This window comes from Ciconia boyciana, chromosome 7 (assembly GCF_034638445.1).
Source record: "Ciconia boyciana chromosome 7, ASM3463844v1, whole genome shotgun sequence".
NCBI lineage: Eukaryota > Metazoa > Chordata > Aves > Ciconiiformes > Ciconiidae > Ciconia > Ciconia boyciana.
This window is the reverse complement of record NC_132940.1, coordinates 5578505-5601785: the sequence shown is the minus strand read 5'-3', so window position 1 is coordinate 5601785 and position 23281 is coordinate 5578505. Positions and strand designations below refer to the sequence as shown.

General features: G+C 40.3%; 1 protein-coding gene across 1 annotated transcript in view; it reads right to left on the bottom strand.

Annotated features, from left to right (window-relative positions):
* Positions 1-5950: 5950 nt before the first annotated feature.
* DAB1 (DAB adaptor protein 1) overlaps positions 5951-23281 on the bottom strand; it is a 122783-nt gene continuing 105452 nt past the window's right edge. Inside the window, exons 10-15 of the mRNA XM_072867389.1 lie at positions 23085-23147; positions 21820-21928; positions 18834-19382; positions 17872-17999; positions 16859-16930; positions 5951-7686 (exon numbers count right to left, since the gene is read on the bottom strand). Coding sequence (XP_072723490.1) covers positions 7642-7686; positions 16859-16930; positions 17872-17999; positions 18834-19382; positions 21820-21928; positions 23085-23147 — 966 coding nt within the window. The 3' untranslated portion in view covers positions 5951-7641. The remainder of the gene's footprint in view (positions 7687-16858; positions 16931-17871; positions 18000-18833; positions 19383-21819; positions 21929-23084; positions 23148-23281) is intronic.

Below are 23281 nucleotides of genomic sequence, written 5' to 3'. Positions count from 1 at the left end.
ACCCTCTAGATTTAACTGCAAACCATGACAGTGGTCCTGCTGTGTGAAGATCTCAAAGCAACCTCCTCCTGTTTCGCTGCCTCTCACCACGCACATCTTAGTGGTGACCACGCTTGCTCCCGAATTAGCAGAAAGAAGTTAGGTTAAAACAGCAGCAGGGACCCAAGAGACAGAATTTCCTAGATGTTAACGTACTTTTCAGAGAGAATTGAAAAGCAAAATCAGGTTTGCCACATAATCTGGTTTAATTAGAGGTAGGTCTAACACGTAAAATTCACAACAACAACCAGAGCTCATTTTCCGCTTCCTTGCAGTTTGGGGCTTTGTGGGCCCATGGATCAGCGGGAATGTCGCCTCGTAACACCGCCTGTGTCCTCTTTCCCCAGTCTTGATCCTTCTTCGTCGCTGCCTGTAATAGCCGTGGCTGTCTGCTGAGCTGTTTTTAAGTCCCAAAGCACTTAGTGCTAACAACGCTGTAAGTCACTGGACGCGGGTTTCATCAGACCTGAAAATGAAACCTCCCTAAGTGTCCATCATGAACACCAAGCCTTCAAGCACAACACATCCTTTGCAGGGTTCATAACACCAACGTTAGTTTGTGACCTCTTGCTCCCTGTAAATAAAACCTGTACAGTTTCACCAAAGATGATTTTTTTTTTAAATGGCAGTTTCCTGTCCAAAGAAAAACTGTGAAACACATCAGAGATGAAAGGTCCTCCCTGGGAAAGGTTAGACTGGAGCCAGCAAGCAGCGGCTTACGGTATTGCTAGTGCACTTTTCAAAAAGAGATTTTCTTCTTCTCCGAGACAATCTTTTCATTCCCTGCTTCATAACTCGTAACACATTTCCTTCTGCAGAAGAACACAACCAGCTCATTCAAAGGTAAGAGGAGGCTCTCCCACCGATTTTAATGGTGAAGAACATAAGGTGGCAAATATATGGTAAAATTTACAAGTAAGAAACCCTAAGGAATGTTTTCAGATGTTTACTACAACCGACTCTATTGCATCACCATTTTTGTTACTAATACAGTTATTTTCTGCTGGTGAGGCTGGTCTCTGAAAGGCCCTGGACATAAAAACCTCACTTTGTTGAGCTTAATTTTCCTTTTCTGGCTTTTGATTCACTTAAAATAATGCCTTCTAGCGACTCAGTCCAAACTGGGCACAGGTTCACCCACTCTGAAAGCTCTGATTCTAAGGTCCGGTGAAGACAGGGGCTGCAGTAACGAGAAGACAAAGAAAGAAAAACCCACCATGCCCCGTCCCTTGTCTCCATCTCCTCTCCATGAGACCTCAAGAGAACACACAAACTCATTTTCAAACTAGAAACAGCATTTTTTAAAGAAAAAACAAGACGCTCATAATCTGAATACGTCAAATAAATAGTACAAAATTTACAAAATCTTCAACATCTTACAGCATTGCAACTTCTGCTTATTTCTAAGCCAACTGGCTTGTGACACTGAGAGCGTTTCTTAGACCGCTAATAACTCTCTGTTAAAGAAGACAAAGATGCCACAAAAGGTCTTCTCGTACCTGGCAATAATTCTTCATAATCCTTTATTTTCACAAATGTCTAAGGCTGAATGGACATTGATTTGCTGCCTGTTAACCTGGTTTTCTTTTAATCTATTGTGATTTCCTTTCTTCACTGGCGAGGAGTATTTATAGAAGTGGTGCTGCGGGAGCCATGAAATGGGGTTGAAAAGCCAGCAAATAATATCAGATCTTAAAAGACCTTTTTTAAAAAAATACATTCTGTATCTGAAAGCCCCTTGAATGGGTAACATTTGAGGCTATTCTTCTTATTGAGATTTTTCAGGTGCTAATAAAACATTTTAGGGGTGATAGATGAGCCACAGGGCAAACACGTCCATTGAGATAAGACTATTTAAAGCTCTAAAAACTAATAGCCGGAGAGTCGTTTCACTAATAGACCTGATATTTCCTGCCTCCAGTAGGATAATTTTAGAAAGAGACAGGCAATGTTACACGTAATCAGGAAATTGTATCAGGATATCTCCCCGTATTCCTCACTGTCATGCTGAAATGTATAATTCAGTTTTCCCACACTTTCAGACAGCAAGTAAAGCAAGAAAAAAAAACCAAACCCTTTTTCCTTCCCCATACCAGCTCTCTGCTTTACCTTAGGTATTAAAAAAAAAAAAAAAGGCTTTTAATGGGGCTGATCCTAAAAAGCAAATCAGTATGAGAAGACCGACTTGTGGAAGACCTCATCACAAGAGAGTCGACAGAAGTACTCTTACAAATCATGACTTTTGCAGTAGTAGCATCAGACCACAGCCAGGAACAGGGGGCGAGTCCCACTGATTTCACATGCAGGAGCAGAACCAGAAGCCACGAGCAGATGAGTAGATGTGCAGATGACTCACACATTTGCCCTAAACCCGCATTTTCTGGTCGCCATACGGACTTTCACGTTATTCATTCACCACCGTGCACCTTCCATGTTGGCTTAGGGAGACAATTTTAGCCAATGGATTCAAACCTCTGTAGAGAATTGCCAAGAGATATCCCCTTTCATTTCTCTGAAATGATATCCTTCTGATTGAGAACAGTATTTGCCAGAAAACTAATAAATATGAACCTGACAGGACATGAGTTGTTTAGAAAGAAAAGAAAGAAAAAAAGAAATGGTGCTTATCTGTTGCAGCAACTGTCACTGTGTAGTGATTAAAGCACATAAAACATTGCCTTTAATCCAACGTAAGCGAGTTAAAATTGCATATTCCCAATCTATACAATCAATTGCTTTCCCAGAAGTCACTGACATGGAAAAGAGATCTGTCAGAGTCCTCACTTCTGTAAAACCACAGGTTGATTCTGCAAACCGTTTGCTAAATAAATTCCCATTACTGCAGGAGATCATGGCCTTAATTAGCATTAGTTAAATCGGGACCATTTCTTGAACTAGTCATGTTTGAGCTGGATACTCTCATATACAATCTACAGACTCCTACTGCGCTTAGGTTACAGCAATATTAAGGTAATATAGTACATAGACACAGCACAGGAAGAATCAGATTTTTTCCCCCTTCTGAACAAAGCCAACACGCAGCCACGTCCTTCCTATTTCGAGATTCCTCACCATCACCGGACTGGATCTCAAACCTGCTCATTCTGAATTTTTAAACTAAGTCTGCATAGGAACTGTGCAACACAAGCCAATTTTTCTGATTTTTCAACATAAACCAACTTCACCGTGGGGGTACCAGATGAATATCAACAAGACTAGATTTGGCCTACATTGTAAAAATGCATTCTAGTTTAAAACCGTGCTTAGCTGTGTCTTATTTCACTTTAAGGTGATGTTTCGTAGCTTGTTGAAAACAAAACAGATGATGTTCCTCCTTCCAAGGACATCTGAATACAGCTAGCTACATACAAAGTCAAAATGACATTAACGCAGAATGACCTTTATTCTTAGGTGGGATCCAAGTATTTCAACAATGTTCATTGACAAAGGCAATGGATGTTTCAGCATGACCTACTGGGCATTCCTGGTGGATGAGAATGGGATGGGACAGCAAGAAGAAATACAATAAAATATACAGGCACACATCCACACCTTTCTCTCTTCTGGTATATAGAGATGTACTTCTTACGCTTAAATTTCAATGTGGAATCTTGCATATTTGCACTACTTGCTTGGCAAAGAATGGCACTATTCCTTATCTTGACTGAGAGCTCCAGTACTCAGTACCTCTGAATATCAAACACCGTTATTTTGCATGTGGCATCAAGAGTTTCACAGCAGCAAAACACTTCAGCCTACCCTACGCGTTGCCCCAGTCAGTAGAAAGGTCCCACTGAAATAGAAGTGGTATCATTAATATGTTTTACTGGATCAAGGCTTTGCTCTCAATTCTGTGCATATTACTGGAAAGTTTGGGGGTTTTTTACTTTCAAAAGTGTCATGTTTAAATGCACATTTTTCATTTTAGGTCTTACTTGAAGAGGCAAATGTGAGCAAAATTAATTACAGTTTCTCATGCCACAAAGGTACTCCAGCTTTGGTAGCACTGCGCAGCATGGTCTCTCCAAGGAACGTGAAATTTTACAGCAGGTGACTAAAATACCTGCTGGTTTGGGATGCTCATCCTAAAACACCCGAAAAGAGGCCAAAACCAGGGAGGCAGCACTTCAAAGCAGCAAGTTAAGTATCTGCAAGATAAGCAACACTTAGTGTGTTTAAGATGAGGTATTCCCCAAATTGAGGCACTTGTTTTTCTCCTTTCCCAGATATTTCCACTGTCAAAAATACTGGCCGTGACAGACACCCACACCGCACTGCAAGAATGGCAGAATTATCACAGAAGAGCAAAAGCTATGAAACAAACTTCCTGAAATGATGCCTTTTTTGAATGTTTTTATTCATAACAGTATTACATGGTGTGTTACAGAAATTAATGGAAAATTTCTAAAAATTTGTTGGTTTTTTTGTTGTTGCTGAATGCATTATACATAAAATTAAAAATAATGTGTCTGTATATGTTAACAAATGGTCATTATCTGAGGTAAAGTTAAAGTAGGTTTAGAAATGTACTGCAACAGTCATTTTATCTTTCTCATCTTTATTAAAAAAATATGTGTCAGAATGCAGAAATAAAAATGAATGAAAACCACGGAGTAAACATTTTTGCAAAGAAGGTGCCCAGTACATTATTAGATGAAAGGGTTCATCAGACACTTGGATGACTACGATCTATCAAAATATCTTTTCATGACAGGTAAAGATCAAGAACCTACGGGGGATGATAACAGGATGGCTGGTGGGATTCCCTGGTTTTTTAATTTAAAGTGACGAATTTAGTGCTAGTGAAGGATGAGGGATTAAACAATTGCACAAGCTGGATATTTTAGTTATCTACAATACTGGTACAGTGCAGAGGCCTTCCAGTCCTCTCAACTCAGCATCTCAACCATGACAAGGACGATCTAATCATATGACAAGACAATTCAGAATTTGTTTTTATTTATGAACGTTGGTAAAGGTAAGACAAAGGTCCACGGTGATGGTCCAGCTGTCTCTCCTGCGACACTAAAATCCCAGCCTCATTCCCTCGGCACCTATTCGTTGCAAGGACTACGTAAGTGATCTGCTTCCTACAAATATGACGTCAATGGATCCTCTGAGACACAAATCTCTTCTTTTTCTGTCAACGTTTTACCCCATAAGTGGAAATACACTGATGATACCAAACCTCAAATGTCTATGATGAACCAAAATCGTCTTTGTGGTTCCGTATGTAGGACAAAACCCAAAAGAGCCACTGAGGAAGAAAGTAGCACCATTGTGCAAATTAGGAAAACATTCTTAAAGAAATGTCCTTCAGAAATGCTTTTACCTCTGCTTTTAATCCCGAAACACTCAATCCGCCAAGTTTTAATTCATCTTCTCCGGTTAGAAAACTTGATCTTTCTTCTGATGAGAAAATAAGATTTGCTACAAAGCTGTTTGCACACGACTAAGGAATAAGCATCCAATGATCATGAATGGGGATAAAAGTTCTCTTCTCTGCAGGTTCATTAGGTCTATTCACAGCTAATTTTTCATTCACATACATTCTGTAACACACATTTCTCTAATTTCTCTAATTCAAAATAAAAGACTGGAATCATGTGAGATTTGGTTGTACATATCAACAATCGCCACCCCAGTTATTCTGTCTTCTAAACCATTTTTAGCTTATAATAGAGATGAAAGAAAGTAAAATATTTATAACTCCAGGCCTATTTTAATCATGACAAAAATGTAAATCCTAATGTGTCAATTTAAAAACAAAATCTGCACAATAACCCTAAAAACTGATTAATCATTTGATTTCTTTAACCTTTTTTCCTTTTTCTATTTTTTCTTTTTTTCTTTTTTTCTTCTTTTTTTTTCTTTTTTTTAGTGTTAAACCACTAAATTCAATATACTGTAACTGCATAGGATCATCAGGAAAACACATTTGACCTGTATAACAATTCTCTGTAGGGCAAAAATATATAGATTCTTTATGAAAATCATGTGCTAAACATATGAACCCAAACACTGCACTTTTGCTTCATAAATGTAAAAAAAGGAAGTTTTAAATTCTTTTGTTCTGTGTGTAAACAGTTTGATGACTTCTATGCAGAGATTCTGGAATCGCAAAGGAATGTCAATGAAATGTGATTTCTTGTAAGTGGAGTATGTCCGTGTGAAAACTAGATCATAAAATCATGTGTTCCCATTAATTTCACTAGTCGCTGACAAGCTGACTGCTTTTGGCAAATGCTCTTGAGCTTCAGCCCATTATCGTAAGCATGTGAAAAAACATCTGTGATGTGAGAACCACAAATTGGGTTTGCCACACCTCCCAAGCGCTGCAACTTGCTACCTTCTCTACTGTGTAATGGCATTAGTAAAAGAATTCTCATAACATTTATATTTACAAAAAAACTGGCAATTTTCATTCGAACTCCTTAAAGCCATTTCCCCTTAAACATTTAAAGAGTTTAACAGTAAGACTTTTTTCAAGTTATAAAATAAAAATCCCATTTGATTTTTCTGATGTACAAAAAGTGATAAAGATGAACAATTTGATCACAGAATCAGTTTGTTATTCCAAAATCCATGCCATCCTTGTCCCATTTGTAAAGTCTGCTTCATCCAAATTCCTAAACCAGAATCATACCAGTATTATTTGGCAAATGATTTTTTTTTTTCATCAAAAATGGCACACAGAGAATAAAACACTTGTCTGCATAGCATTACAGCAGCAAGATATTGAAGAAATAAAAATATTCCTTTTCTGCACTTTGTTTAGAGTTTCCTAGGACATACTGACTCTTTCGTCTTTCCTCAGTGGAACTCGATGTCCTTCCTCTACCCACAACATGAGTATTCAAACAGAAAGCAGCATTTCTTCCTCATGATGTGCTAGAACTTAAAGGTCCATTTGGCAACGTTTTCAGTCAGGATGGATAAACGACCGAGTTTTATTCTGTGGTTTCAAGTTAGGAATCATTTCCGCAGGAGGCGTTTTGCTGTTAGGTCTGTCACTCATACAAAACTACAGAATAAGAAATACAAAAAAAATGACACTGCCAGTATTTTTTGTTGCTGTTGCTTAAATATGTCTACACAGGGGGAAAAAAAAGGTCAGGATCAGCCTGATGTAAATGATGATGAAAAACATGTCACCATGACATAAAAAGTGCCAACTTGTGCCCAAAAGACTGTTGAATGATAATGCCACTGCTACGTACAGACTCTGCTTTTTGCTCAAAATAAAAAGAATGTCTAATAATAAATTTCCGATGCTCATTATTTATATGTGGCATACAGAAGATAACAAATGTTTAAAAGAAGACCGAGGAGTAAGATTTCCTAGTCTGGATACCCATGACTTGTGGGGACGGGGCTGGACTCGTGGTATGATAAGCAGGGAGATTTTTTATTTTGTGCTGCCATAGGAATCTGCCATTGGTTGCCAAAAAAAAGTGTCAGGAACACTTGTAGAGCCAGTCCAGGAGGGCAATCATCTCTCCTTGTCAGACAAAATCAATCGGGAAAAAGCATGAAAGCCAAAGGCCTGCCAGGTTGTTGGGTTTCGTTTGAGTCTTGGAGCACCACAAGCCTGTAACAATGCTATTTCTTAGGTCTGTTGATCTGGGCGTAGAGAGGTTCTGCTTCCTAGGGATAACAAAAATAAAATAAGCGGAGATGTCTCCAGACAGTTTTAGAACATTTTTAGAACATCTGCTTGAGAACAGCAATACCTCATGAGTCAAAACCCAAAGGAAGTGTTTGTTTTCTGTGCTGCCTTGAGTGATCACGGCACCCCGGTTGAATTGTGAAGAAAACGTGACATTATTTCAGAAAATGAATGCTTACTATCAAGTTCCTCTTCCAGTATTGGCCATGCACCGATCCTCAGGAGGTATTGCTGGGCATAGACATATGAAGAAATGAAATGATAATTTATATGACTAGATGTTTTGAAGTTTACAGGCCAGAAATGCAACTGGCGTAAAACGCTGGTACTCGTCCCAGGCTGAGACCCTCCCCGGCAGCACAACAGCAGAACGTAGCTGTGGGTTTGACACAACTCATGGAGAAAAACACTTGCAAACAGCTGAGCTAATGAAGCTGTGATGGGATTTAAAATAACAATATGCGTTGCCTATGAAGAATGAGGAAAGCTAGCTCTGTGCATTTTGATTAGGAGCCTGTATAACCATTAGTGCAATCATTAAAGCTGGGAGGAAAGCATGTCGATTTGCTAACAGATACTTTCTTGGGAATTTCCTGGATGCAGGGGGAAAAAAAAGCTGCCATGTTCTTCAGTGTTGCTTCATAGCTGACACCCTGTGCTTTAATACTATGTTCATTTTGGCTGCAGTGGGAAGCAAACCATCCATGGACCCTGGAATCCATTCTACTTAATTTCCAGAAACTAATTTATTAAACTAAGAATGACATCTAAAAAAAGAACAAGACAGGCAGGAAGTCTAATTAATGCCATACTGCATTAACTTTCCACAGCTTGATAAATATTCAAATACCACGCCACAACGTTGAATTTAACCAAGTTAGAATCAACTCATGTTACAGCAGCATCAGCAGAAGCTGACTTTGAGCAAAAAAACCTCTGAAGGCTGGCAAATCACTGGGCACTGCAGAGCACCGAAATGTCTGGCAGGGGATGGCACAGGATTTTAATCACTGCTTATAAAAATGATGCTGCTGATGAGAAAAACAGGCCGAAAGCAGATCCCTAGGGCTACATTTACTCAGTGTTCATGGGTGCCTGGCCAGTGCTCCAGGCTGTGCCCCGTCCCGCCTCACTGTGCATCTCGTGTCGAATGAGGAGCAACACAACAAGGCTCCTGCCAAAATATGACCTGCTTCCTACGTGCCAAGGAAATTTGTCTCTTATTCCTTGAAGTGACTACATTTCTGGAGCTTGCAAGAACTCTGCTTCCCCATTTCCCACCTACATGAAGCCCTGAGTACGCTACGAGCATTACAGGAAGGTGAGAGAAATCCTTTGGAATGATTAAATAAAGGCTGCTGAAATTATCCCCAGCAAGAAGCAAATATATTTTGTAACCTTGAAAAACCGAAGGTAATCCGAAGAGATGACTGAGAGTAAATAACTGCACTTCACATACTGCGTGCTAAGTCCACCTATGCCAATTTTCATGTACCGCAGACATGAAGCTGGCAGAATGATCTATCACAGCTAGTTCAGAGAAAATCTGTACTAATTAATGTGGGAACCTGACACACACCAGGCCATTCTTCAGGCATTTGCTGAACCTGAGGCAAAGGGAAGTGAAAAGGAAGGAGGAGAAGAAAAGGGGAGGGAGAGAAGGAGGGAGGGAGAGCATCGCTTTGGAACAAAAGATGTCAGTTTTTCAAATGCCTTCGGGGAAAAAAAGAGCTTTTCAAAATGTCAAGCGTGCTTGTTAGAGCTGTCCTCAAATATCTTTAAGATATGCAGATGCACTTAAGTAACAGGTGTCCTAAGGTGTCACTGAACTTGACACCATTGGAGAGGAGGAGGAGTTCATCAATGGTCATCAGCACTTTCAACAACGCATGAGGCAGCCTTTAGAATTAGAAATTTCTTTTATCCGTACCCAATATTTATCTGAGCATACACTTCATGTGGCAAAGGCCTGCATTTCTCACTGATCTGAATAATTTTTCTTCTCGTAGACCAGATCATTTGGACTGAAAAATGTGCTCTTATGTCTTCCTTTTAGTTGATTTCCCCCTTCAGAAGCCTAAACGGGAAATTAATTGCAGTAATTGCGTGCCATCTTCTCAGCCAAATTTTTTTGTCAATGACTGAGATTTGTTTTCTAATATTTTGAGATAATTCAAGCAGTGCATCTTGCCTGTAGCCCAACATTGCACATGGTATCTGTAAAGTATTGATAATGATACTCAAGAGAGCAAAAGGGAGCAGAAAGGGACAGAAAAGAGGCAAAAGGAGAGGCGAGTGCTGCTGACTTCACGGATAGCTTCTCTCACGATGCCAGGCAGGGGGGCTTCACAAGCATTATTTCGGAGGGTCTCGGAAGCAGAAATAAACCCCCTTCTTTTTACGTACGCCACTCAATAGCCCCAGGGAATGTCATTAAAAGGAAGGCGAGCCTAACTCTTCTCACAGCATCGGAATCATCTCACCAATGTTTTCTGCTTTCTACTTCTACCACTGCGTTAGGAACAGATCCGGAGGGAAGGAAATGAAAGAATGGGTTTTTGTCAGAAAAAAAAGAGGAACAAATAAAATAGCATACAAAGCTTCCAGTTCGCATAAACACCTTGAATCTTAAAGTGCTTTCCTTTCTATAGGATTGGCCCAGAAGCACTTCTGATGTGCTTTGATCAACCCACAGGGAGAAACGAAGAAGACAACTGGCAGCACCTTTTTGTGCTGCTAAATCCTACTTGAAGGCTTCTATCAGCTTTGGGGATATGCAATTTCTGGCAGATGTTTGAAAAGTAAATGTTTTCCTTTATGTTGGGAAGCTGCTATCAAAGTAGCGTTTAGCTATATTCTCACATACTAATGTGGCTCTTCACATTGAACAGTAGCCTTTAAATGACGAGATATTGCAGGAAGAGGATATGAATTCACAGGTCAGGTATCTGACCAAAGTGACAGGTGGCAGTAAGGGACCAGAAATGTCTAAATATACACGCCTAAGTTAGACAGCTAAATATTTTCAAAGCTACATGTATGTTGTGTAAATGTTGAGTTACGAACTCTGAGAGAGTTAATTGCAAAAACTGCCAAAGAGAAAATTTTCCCTATGTGTGCTACATTTACATATTCCAGAGATACTTCATGCTTAAAATCAGTTTATTCTTCCCATTTTAAGGAACATTTTGCACAATAAACAAGACCGTAGCAAACAGTAAGTATTTCTGGTATAGTACACTATTGCATGAGGTAACAAGGTTGCTAATGGTTTTGAATAAGATTATGTAAATACTAGAAGTAAATTTGCATCCAATTTAAAGATATTAACATCTGCTCCCCAGCAGAACTAATCATTGGAGAACATCTCTTGAAAGATTCAGTGTCTACTTGGGCTTGCGTAGGTGAGCTCGCTCACAAAACGTAACATGGGACTTGGTTAGGAAGAAACTATTTTTACATTGGCAGTCCTTTCATCATTGCAAGGCACCCTGCTATGTGCAAAGCTTCAGGCAAGATGTACTGAATTGTAGAGGTGAGGCCTGCATAGATTTCTTTGCCCTTTACAACAAACAGATTCTCAGCATCGGTTTTACTCCTGGCTGACTGATCAGAAAGGGCAGACTCAAATGATAAGAGTTTCATGAAATAAGTGTGCTGGAATGCCAGCCAAAATGAGAATCTTGTGTTGGGGATGCAAGTGAAGGGAACGGGAGTGCAATGTGTCTTCTCTATTGCATGCTGACTCAGTAAAATAGGACATAGTAAACTTGGCAAGTGAGATTCAAATTAAGCATCTTTGGTGATAAGACAGGTAATTCCTATTGGCCCATTAACAGCCAGGGGCTTATCTTTGGTTATTTTTATTACAGTTAGCCTCCATTAGCAGCATAAATACAGCAACCTTCTAGTTCGGGACTATGACTGGAGAGTGCCTCTACTCTTATTATAAACCTACCTAGGAATATTTCCTAGTCTCAAATATCTAGTTTAATTATTAGCATTTTAACGGTCTCTGTCATTTTAGTATCAAGATGGATGCTATACATCTATAAAACGAGAAAGCAATGAGAACTACTCAGAAAGATGAACCCTGCTCCATCTTGGTCCCGGCATAATAATGAACTGCAGCAAAGAAACATGCCTATTATTTCTGGGCCCCTTTCCTAACAAAACAGTAGCCACACAATTATACTTTCTGTCTACATATCTGTCAATTCTCCTTCAGAACTTTTGAACCCGATGGCCAATTTGAAGCAAATTGTTCAGAAGTCTCAAAGATACTAAATTATCGCAAGTGCCTTTCTTAAATCAGTTGTTGTGCAGAAGACAGGGAACTTTTAAATGACCTCATTATAGAGGAAGCTAGGAGAGCTCGTCCGCTAATTGAATTGCTGGATTGCCAATCAGCAAGTACACGGCTCTACGCATGCTACATAGTATGGTGTCTCTTGTTTAGAGGAAGACGTTGGAGAAATGGAAGGGTACTTGGCTACTTCAAGGGGGCTTGGAGACACTGGAAGAGGTGAGAAAGCTGTGTTTGAGCTGGCCATATTCAAAGGGGATAGCTCGAAGCGGATTCTAGCAGCGGAGAGGAAGGCAAATCTGCAGGATGCCTCTGTTCACAGAGCAGCCTGGATTTCTCTGGTCTTGTCCCTTCAGATTCTCTAGGAAATATGATGATGAACAAAGGAGCATGGAGCCTGAAATTACAATTTTAGGATTACTCTGGAATGAAGCAGTACTTCCCAAACTGTGACCTCTTTCCAAATGCACAACCCTATCTACTTCTTCCCTCTCAGGTTCACAACCCTGCTCAGTACTGTGTCTTGAGTTTGAGAATGATAGCTCTAGAGCCTACAGTAAGAATAGATCACCTATAATCATCATTAATTTCTCTTTGGACTCTATTCAGTTCCTATTGAGCCAGACGAACAAAGGTAACAGATCCTGCAAATATAGCCTTTGATATTTTGAGCCCATTCAGATTCTTCACGCAACAGAAAGCGGGCAGAAAGGAAGAGGAGATTGTAGAATCAGCTTAATATGCCCTCCTGAGGCTCACCAAGCTCCCTGATAAGGCAACGCTTTGTCTGTAAGTTGCTGTTTTCTTTCAACTTCTTAACAACAGCCCAAATAAAGAGTTACAGTAGTCCATCCTGGAGCTGACTAAGATTATTAGGAACATTTATCACTAAGAATGGCACTCGCTCAAAGATGGATGATGGCAGTGGGCCACCAAAGCACCACCAAAAACTGATAGACAAATATTCTAATGAACTGTTGCTCTCCTGACAGTGCTGATAGCATCATGAAGGGTGTGACATATTTTGAGGGCTTATAATTGTCTGCACACATTTCACAGAACAACTAAACAACTTTTTGAGGAAGATACACTCTAGCCACAAATGTTTTGAAGGCTTCCTGAGAATCTCTCGTGACAGACTGCCAGCACAAGTCTTGAACTGGGCAGCCTATCAATAAAGACGTATTTGTTCCAGCATTTAAAATGGCTTTTATTGCAGTAACTGTGGTATCAAATATCCCCTTATTCTCTTTCAGAAGTTTCACCCTGTTGCTAATTTGCCTTCAAGAACCAGTTTGTGTGGTCCATCCGGAGTTAGACAACATTTGTGATATCCGATCCCAGTATTCAGGCTGAATTTATTCTTTCCACAATCAGGACGTTTTGTTAGGAGATGCCGGCCAACTTAACCACAGGTATTTGAAGAAGCCTGACATCAGAGAGTCAATGTTTGCTCCTCTCCTTCCGTTTTCTCATCGTGTTTGAAGGCTCCCCTTTCTATAGCCTTTGCTAAGCTTTCGATTGTATAGCTTCAGGGCTTCCTAGTGTCACAGCGTGCTAGACCCATTGCTGAGGCTGAGTTAGGGGCTGAGGCTGAAACACCCCCAAGAACAGAAATATCCGCACCGGCAGGGTCTGCACCTAACACCCTGTAATTCAGGCTGATTGGATGCACTGGTGCAAAGGGGATGACCAGGTGAAAACTCCTCTGTTCATACTTCTTGCTTTAATCCAAACTGTCAATAATCAGAAATGTTTAACATATTTGGTAGAATTGTAGCGAAATACAGTTCTTTCCCTCTCTCGCCTTTCACCATAGTTATCCCACACACAGTCTCTACAGATAGCAGTAGGGATTAAATGTAAGTCAGCTGAAGATGGCAGTCTTATTATTCAGTGTTCTCCTCACCCCTTCTGGAAAATCACTGTCCATCCACAACGCCGCTCATGAACAAAGGGAAAACAACCAAATACAAATCTTGCTATGAATAACTCTGCAAATAGTTGATTTTATTTCACCTGTGAAAGTTAGGCCTGTCTGCTTCTTATCTCCAACCATAAAGGGACAAAAATGTAACATATCCATAAAATGTCACATTTACCTACTAAGAATCCGTAGCTATTTGTAGAAGAGTGACTTATAAGAACAGCTACTGGTAGGATGAGGATTTTGAGAGCTTAAGTTGAAGATCGCAAAAGGAAGAGAGGAAAACCAGAGAAATGAAGACAGCAACTGAAAGATGCTGAATTATTTCTACATGAGAATATGGAGTATCCCAAGGAATCAAGAAACCAGATTGCTAAGGTACCTTGAAAGATCAGGACACAAAATACTAGGCAGGTGAGCATTCTGAATACATCGTGACAAGGTAAGTAAAGATATTATATGGGCACAGCAGATTTCATAGAGATGCTGGGAACAGATATATTTGAAATTTCTGAACACAATACTATGTCATGCTCCTCAGAGGACCATTCATCTGAGTTGTATACTGTGCTGTTCTTGGTGTGAAGAACCATGCTCTAAAGAGCGAAGTAATCTCCCATCTAACACACAAAAGTGGCTTTTATGCAGACTGTGATTCTTTTGTACTACATGTTTCTCCCTGTTAAGTTTCTCCCCAAATGCGGAGCTCAATACACAACACAGTAGTAAGTCCTGAATTGATAATTTTCCATGGAGATTAGACTTTCTGTTACTCTGACGATACTAGGCTTCAAAATTAGATGGGCTGGTTTTAGCAAGTCTGTTTCCTATGGACTGCTGCTGAATGGCACTGCACAGAGGCACAATGATATTAGTGTAACTTCACTGGAGAGAGGCTTTCTTTTTGTTCAGCTTCCTGTTCCTGCCTACAGCTTTTAGGAATTACTATAATACGATAATCAGTAACATTATTTAACATTTCCCAGAATATACTTCTGAGAATCATACATATTTTATGCAAGACTCTACAAGGATTAACAAAAAATATAGAAAAAACATATGGAATCACTGGTAATATACTGTTCTTGTAGCTCCCAGAGACCCTTGACAGGTAGAAGTATGTATTTTACTAAGCGTTATATAAAAGCAGAATAAAAGGAGTCCCTCACTTGACTGCCTTACACAGTAATATGCATTAACAGACATAAACTACTGTTTCAAGTTATTTCCAGAACTCCTGGTTGAAACTAGTGTGTGATGCTAGTTTGCAAATGATGCTAACTATATTTGTGACAGTCAGAAAATTAGAAGGAGAATTTAGCATTACTCTCCCCATGATGAATTTCAGAATTACCCTGACTAGGATAAACCGCAATAAACAAATGTATATGGGTTTGCAGAGTGTATGACTCAGATAAAGGTCAAATTCTCTTTCTTGATCTAGGAAAGAACTCTTGAAATGGTCTGAAGCTGGGATAGCCAGCTATGCCAGTGCTGGCCGAGGTCAGGCAAAGGCAAAGCCAAATTACTACGTGACACCATCCATCTGCAGAAGCAGTTCTCGCAGGAGTACAATAACCAACGGATGCTCTTGCTAGAACAGCGCATCCCAGCTTGACTCTGTCCTTACACTGTCATTTTTAGACTCAATGAGACACAAAGCTTAATGCTACTTTTGCTTTAGCCCCCAAGAGCTGAGCATTACATTGGTGAAGCTAAAGAAGATGCCTTCTCACAGCACCACATATTATTAAGAGACAATCTTATTGCTCCCAAGTGGATCAAAGCTAAGTTACTGTAAGATTTTTTTTAACCATATTTAATGTATGAAGTAAACTGACTCCTAATGAAACTATTAATTTTGAGCTGAAACCGAATTACTTCAGCTCAGGGTAGATAAGTCACTGGTAAACACAGTGCAATTTCTGTACAAAAATAAAAAAGGTTCTACCATTGTTATGGATTTGCTCCAGGAGCTCTGTGCTGAAGCACAGAAGCAGTATCAGATCACTTATTTGGGTAATACAAAACATGAATGGCAGGCAGGGAGAAGATAATGAAACGTATCCTTCAAATAGTAACACTAGAGAGTATTTGGATGGAATAACAATGCTCAGCACCCATAAAACTTTGTAGCTTTACTGTCTTTTTGGCAAAACACATATACTGTATTGAAACAAATCACAGAACATTCACTGGCAGCCACATTTTCTAACGTGTTCTGTAACACAAAAGATGAAAAGATCATCTTTCCCGTCTGTCTGGATTTAAATGACTTACATTTGATGAATACTTTTTAAAACATCAGTATGCCAATGGTAACATGAATGATCATAATTTTCCGATGTTTTTAATTTGCAGTTGGAGATAAAAATACACAAACCCATTTCAATATTTTTTACATGCAGATAATAAATGTGCTTCTTCTACTGATTATCACATTTAGGGTAGAGGTGTTCATGTATCATTACATAATTTTATTTAATGTTTGTTATGTCTATGGGTAAGATGTCTTATTCCATTTAGTATGTTACATCTGACTGAAGGCCAGAGTGGATTTCATAACAAAAAAACGTTCTGCCTAATACATTGTTAGTAATGGCTCAGTTTCCCTACCTCCCCTTAGGATTTGAACATGAAAATAAGTCTACATTTCTTTAAAGCATGCAGGCAGCTGAAATACACATATTTGCATAAGTTGCAACACTTAGTGAATGGCAAAAGCCATGCAAACCACTGAGCATGAGGAATACACTGTGGATAATGGAGAGGAAAAACGGAAGAGATGAAAAGGAAAAACAAACCATGCATCCATGAAAGCAATGGTAGGCACTGGTGGAAGAGTAAGTGAGCACCTCAAGGTGTAGAGAAAAAAAGGACAGATACCTACCCCAACCTGCGCTATCTAGCTACCGACCTGTGGACTTATAGTATCACCAGTTGGCTCACCAAATGGATCACTGTTGGATGAGGCCTGAGACCCATCAGGCTAGAATACAAGAACATAACACCTTTTTTTCTCAACAATAAGAAAGTGAAAAGTCAACACGAGGTTATTTTCATGCTGTGGGCATAACAAGTACATCCTATCTCATCAAAACCAGAAAGTGAGACCTCACCGCTGATAAGTTCTCAAAAGCCATAATGGTTTCCTATAGCTGATGCAGGCAGGAAAGGACCACACCAGTACCTGCTGGAGCCCATGCAGGAGCTGCCACAGACTTCAGAAGGTACTGGATCAGACCAAACCAGTACTGCAAAAGGACCTGAAAGCCAGTGAATCTATGTGAATCAGAAAGAGTCCAAGCTTGCGTAATTTTGTACCTTTGGGTCCTTTTTTGTACAGACTCCCTCTTGCCTTTGGCTTTGGCTCACTTAGGCTCTTATCTGCCTAAGATACCTTGTGATTTCAAGTCATTGCTTGGATAACATTTCTTGCTTTGGTCCACTGAGTCTAAGGCAAAGAAATCACATACTGAGGGCCAGAACATTGAGGAATGTAACTAGGCAAGCAACTGGGATGCAAGAATGTGCAAGACAACATCAACCATCATCTTTTAACACACAAACTTTCCCATCTCTTTCTGCAGCCTCAGCATGTATGTTGTTTTACCTCGGACTCCCTTACCATCAACACGTGAATGCTGGTATGCTAAAACAGACATTGGATACAACTAACATATATAACCTTACATATGAACTCTGAGTTTGGTTCCTTGTATGCAATATTAGTGCACATCAACATAAACGTCTTGCTTTTAGCTATCAAAACTGAACTGGGAAGTGAATGCTGTCTGCAGCTCCCCCTTAAATACCACCCAGCCCTATTAGAATAGTTATTTCTGACACTACCAAACAACATTGAAGTAACTTCGGTCTTTTCTAGCTAAAAAGAGCTAATTAGTATTTAGAAACCTTGTTGCTACTCACAGCCTCTGGCTCCTCACTTTTGCTTGGGCTTTCAAACCCCTCTTCAAAGAGGTCATCTGCAGCAGGATCACTGGTATGAGATGCTGATGATTTTGATGGAGAACTCTGTCTGGGTGCAGGGGTTGGAGCTAAACAAAGATTAAGGTAACAGCAACAGAATATATATCCGTTAATTTGTTCAGAAAGACACAGCAGCACAAAATTTGCTCATGCTTTAGAGCCCTCAATTTTTATTACGCCTGAAAATTATTTTCTGACGAGGAGTTGTAAGAGGTGAATTTGAACACAGAAGTCATTATCAATTCCATATATTTGATTTCATTCAGCTGTTCCCAAATTAAGTTTGGCTGCATCTGGCATATGTCTTTAGGAACCAGGGAGATGCCATTACATTCCAATAAGAATGCATGAGCCACCTGCCCTATGGCAGGTAAGCGAAACAGAAGGTCTCCGGCTGGCCCCTGGTAAATCTGTGTCTCATGAATTCCTCTTTTCAGCAATCTGCAAAATCCCCCATCTCCATGCTACAAACATGATAAGCTTATTTTACAGCTCTTCAATGAATTTCCTCACATGTCCAATACACCAAGCTATTAAAATAAATACCCATCCCCTAATTTCTGCAAAGTATGGCTTGAATGGGACATAAGCGAAACCATTTGTAAGGCTGAATGTCATAGGCATTTTCCAACCAGCTTGCATGTCCCTAGCACAGAACATATATTACTGTCTTCTTAGAAATGAAATTTCAGACTGCAGCTATCGGGGCTGTTGATTTCAATGGTCTCTGAAATTCCTTCCTGATAATTTTCTTTACGGCTGGAACACATTTAATAAGCTAGACCATGCATGAACGTTCTCAGTCCGTACCTGTGTTGCAATTTACTGTATGGGAAAAAAAAAAAGCTTTGAGGAGCAGTCACATCTGAGGAAAGTATGGCTGAAAGCATATAAATACTCACGTGAATTTGTAGACGGTGTCGTGGAAGTCACAGGAGTCAAATTTAACTGAGAGATGTCAAAGTCATCACAATCATCTGCTTCCTGTGCCATCCCAACTTTGTTAAAGTAACTTGAGAAGGCCTCTGAGGTACAACTGAGGGAAGGCTGATCTGGTTTTCTTGATGGCACTGGTGGAGGCTGAGCCATCTGGAAATCTTTAAACATTTCTTTTCCCATTTTCTGTCTGGGCCTGTCTGTTTGTGGACTCGATCTGTTGGAATCACTTGTGGGTGGAACAGTAGCTATAGGAGCAATGGTACCTTGAAACATGGCTGCTTGTAAAGGCAAAACAGTTTGTGTTGGCATGAAGGCAGTTGGTGGGAACTGACCAGCTACAGATGGCCACGGTTGCTGAGTAGGAGGAAAAATACCGGGCTGGCCCCACGCTATCGGCTGTCCTCCCTGCATCACCTGAGCAACTGGAGGCTGAGCACCCATGGCCAACTGCTGTTGAACAAGTGGTTGCTGTCCCCAGAATGAGGGCAGAACAGCTCCCATGGCAACATAACCTTCAAAGAATAAAGAGAGCAGGGGAATTAAAAAAAAATGAAAGATTTTAAGACTACTGTCAAGAGCACACAGAAAAAGCTACACAATAAATCAGAAACACGCAGGCTACATCAGTGTTCCCGGAGCTTCAGCATACTTAAAAAGAAAACTGAAAGACATGGATGAATTCACATCACTGAACAAATACTTGTATACAAAACCACAAATTGGTAGATATTGGCGATAATCCTTCCCCTCATCTGAACAAAAAAGTTCTTCTTTTCCTCAGTGAGTACCCCCTTGGGTCTGTGAAGACCTGTGTGCATGGACCTCAGCAGCAGCTGGCCATCTGGCAGCTCCCTTCCCCAGGGCTCTGTCAAAGCATAGCTGGGGTCAGCTTGGTCAAACCACAGGAGCTCCCAAAACATTCCCTAAACTCATCCCCTTGCAGCACAACCCTGCTCCTCACCACTGAGCTCTGCAGGCTCTTCTTGCTACCCTGACTCTGCCCATCCTCTGCCTTTCACCTCTGCCCGTCCCGTTCCTCTCGGGGCAGGGATCTCTGGGACTGACCATGATGCGCTGGGTCAGGCTGGGATGGAGTTCATCTTTTCAGAGCAGCCCCTACGCTGCTAAAAAATGAGCCGCCAGAGCAAGCAGAGGGAAGGAAGAGGACGCCCAGGACTCCCTCCCCTCTGCGTAGCTTTGCCACAGTTCCTCATCCTTTTTGCTTTCATTCTTTGTTGGGGAGAGTGACTCGAACACCAGCTGACTCCTGCCAGTGGCACAGCGACAAAACTGGTTCTAAGTTACAGGCAAGCACCTTCATATATATTAGACAGCAGCTCAAGGGCCCTCTAATGACAGCGCGACCTTCTTGCGAGAGAAAGACTCTATGCCATCTCTTCTGAAACAGTCACAGTTCAAACCATTGGGACACCGAAGAGCAAAGCAAGTGTCTCAAATTGCATAATAAAAAGACAGAGCCCAAATGAATTCAGATTTGAAAAACCACATTTGGTTATTACCTGGTTATTGAGAACATCAAAAAGGTCCTGAGCTTCTCCTGTACTACATATCTAATAACAACAAACTGCTTCAGGTATTATGCTAAAGCCTCTCTAGTTGGAGAGGAAATTAAAGATTAAAAATAAATTGTAATTGCTTCCTGTCAGACCTGAACCCTCTTCTCAAGCTACCAAGAGTCTGACTGTGTAGGAATTATATGCTCAGGTGCTTTGCTACTTACAATGAAAAAAAAAAAATCTGAAACCAAAACTACTGTAACAAATGTTACAAATTAAACCACGTAATACAATTATGTTCCACTGACAGAAGTATTATGCTTTACAGATATGCTGCTTCACATTTAAATTAATGATTTACTGCTAGTACTTTATAATATGCAACCTCTCTTTTACTTTTAATACTGTTGTAGCTTTAAAACTCCTATTTCTAACCCGAGTGTTTTTCTGAGTCCTCCTGTACCTCTTCCCCTTTGCTTTATTTCTAGGCTGTTTTGTAATGCTGAATGTAAGGGTGATTGCAAAGTCGTAAAGGGAAAAGCCAAAATAAAAATAAAATAGAAACAGAACTTCGAAAGACTAAATTAATGAGCGATGAAAGAACGGTAACTCAGATATAGGTCTATTTCAATAGATGGCTATGATGGATTCTCCAGATGCCCTTTTATCTTGCCCCCACTGTAACCTCGTCCAAGCAGCGAGGGTTTTCATCTGACGTTATCCCCAAACACTTCACCATCAGTGTAACCTTTCTGAGATGCAGTGGCTAACCTGATGCTGCAACGGAGCCCATCAGAGAAGGAGGTAACCAATTAGAAAGTCACTGTTGAATGATTCAAGGCACTCCTCCTCCTTTTTTTTTTCCGTAAGTGGAGCTGCGAGCGCTGCTCTTGCAGTGCTCCGAGTATCCCAGGGAGAGATCAGCAGTCAAAACCACATGCCTTGTGTGTCTGCCGAATGCTACAGAGCTTTTGAATTTTGAGCACTTTGAGGAACACAGAAAAGTCTAAAGGAAATACCAGGATTTGACTAAGTGGAATACCTTTGAAATGCAACTGAATTCTCCATGTCTCATTCTCTATTTACTGGAGACAGCACAGGATATCATTGCTACCGCAAAGACAGCAAAGCTAAACTAAATGTTTTTTTCTCTCTTGCTACGGTACCTAGATGGTATGTTATCCAGCTGGCTGAACTATGGTTGAACTCCCAGTGACTTTTTTGGCTTTTGTTTTAAAAAATGCGGGTAAATTCAAAATACTGTACTCCCTGCTTATTAAAGACTTGTTTTGCCTTGCCCTGCAGCACTGTCCTCAAAATCCTTTCCCATTTCCTCTGTACTAAATTAACACCCCGAGTACTGAAATGCAAACCAGAGCTGAGAACTGATCACCAAATTTGAGTCAAGCTCGTATCTCCCCAGATTTCTTACCTGAGGGTACGGCAGCAGTGCTGAAAGGTACAGAACCAAACATGTCTGTACTAGCAGGAAGTGACTGGGATGAAGATGGGATAAAGGCATCACCTGGAGTAGCAGGAGTCTGCACGAAAACAGGAATAAAATACAATGGTGGCATATCAGCTGCAGCTTCTGCAGCACATACTTTGCTGTCACATCATCCGTAACTCAAAAAATACAAGTTTGGAAGGAAGAAAGAAAAAGAAAAAAGAATGGAAAGATGTAGACGGAAAGAAGCAGTAGAAATAACAGTATTAGAATTTGCTGGAGACAGGAGAAAAAGAAAGAAAATGAGAGAATTTGTACCAGACAAAAAAAATAAAAATAAAATTTGCCTGGAATACATCACATGCAAAATATTGACATCATTTCTTCCTCTAGAACATAAAGACTTGTGATTCTAGGTGTTAGGTGACAAGCAGTAGAGGCAGCAGACCAAGGCATTAATGGAAGAAACAGTAAAGGCAAATGAAATATCTGCAGGATTTATGGAAAAGTGAATACCTATTGCTTCCAATTAACCAACAGGACCAGAACCATAGGTCTACGTTAAAGGAGAAATCCAATCTAATTGAGCAAGCTAAGGATGAGGAGACAGGTCTTTGAACATCTCGTCCCAGACATGCTCCAGAATACCTTGGAGATCCAAGGCTGATGACTTCACAACGCCTCAATTTTCTCAGTATATTCATATTCCCCTGCGGCTTAATGTAAGGTTCAAAAACTTTATAGGAAAATGATGTTTTTTTCATTTTATGATGCAGAAAAGCATGTTGAGAAAATTTTCTTTGCCCTCAAAACACATTCAGCCCTCCCCCTCTTTACTGTTTTGTCTTCCTTCCTTTAACGGCAGTTCTGGGATATGTGCTTGGTGGAACCAAAGAGACACGATATATAAGGCTGTAACTGGATCTTCCTGCAGTGCAGTGGAGAGACAGAGTGCAGTGAAGCATGCACCTCTGATAAACACCAGGGAAGGAGATCTGCAGCTCAGGTTCTATCTTATGTGACACCTAGCCCTATATCAGAAAAATAAAAATTGAAGATATTTTTGCACATCATCATGAAGCAGTGACTCCACATTCAATTTGCTTCACTTTTAGTTTCTCGCAACATAAAAACTACTTTAAAATCCTCCCTACTGGAATGGCTGATGATCTGAATTGTAAATATGCTCAATAAATGTGCTGAAAATAGCATGTAGAAAAATGCACAGTTCAGTTTTCCTGGATACTCACTGGGGGAGAGGTTACATCAGGAGGAGTGGACATGTCCCCAAAAAGCTCTAGTTGGGTAACAGCCTGTAAAGAGAAAAAAAAAAAAATCCATTTATCTTTTGAGGAGAAGAAACTGTGAGTTAATTAGTTACAACTTGTAAAGTTAACTAGTAACAGCTAGCAATATAAATCCCCCAAAAGCCATGTAGGCTTCAAAT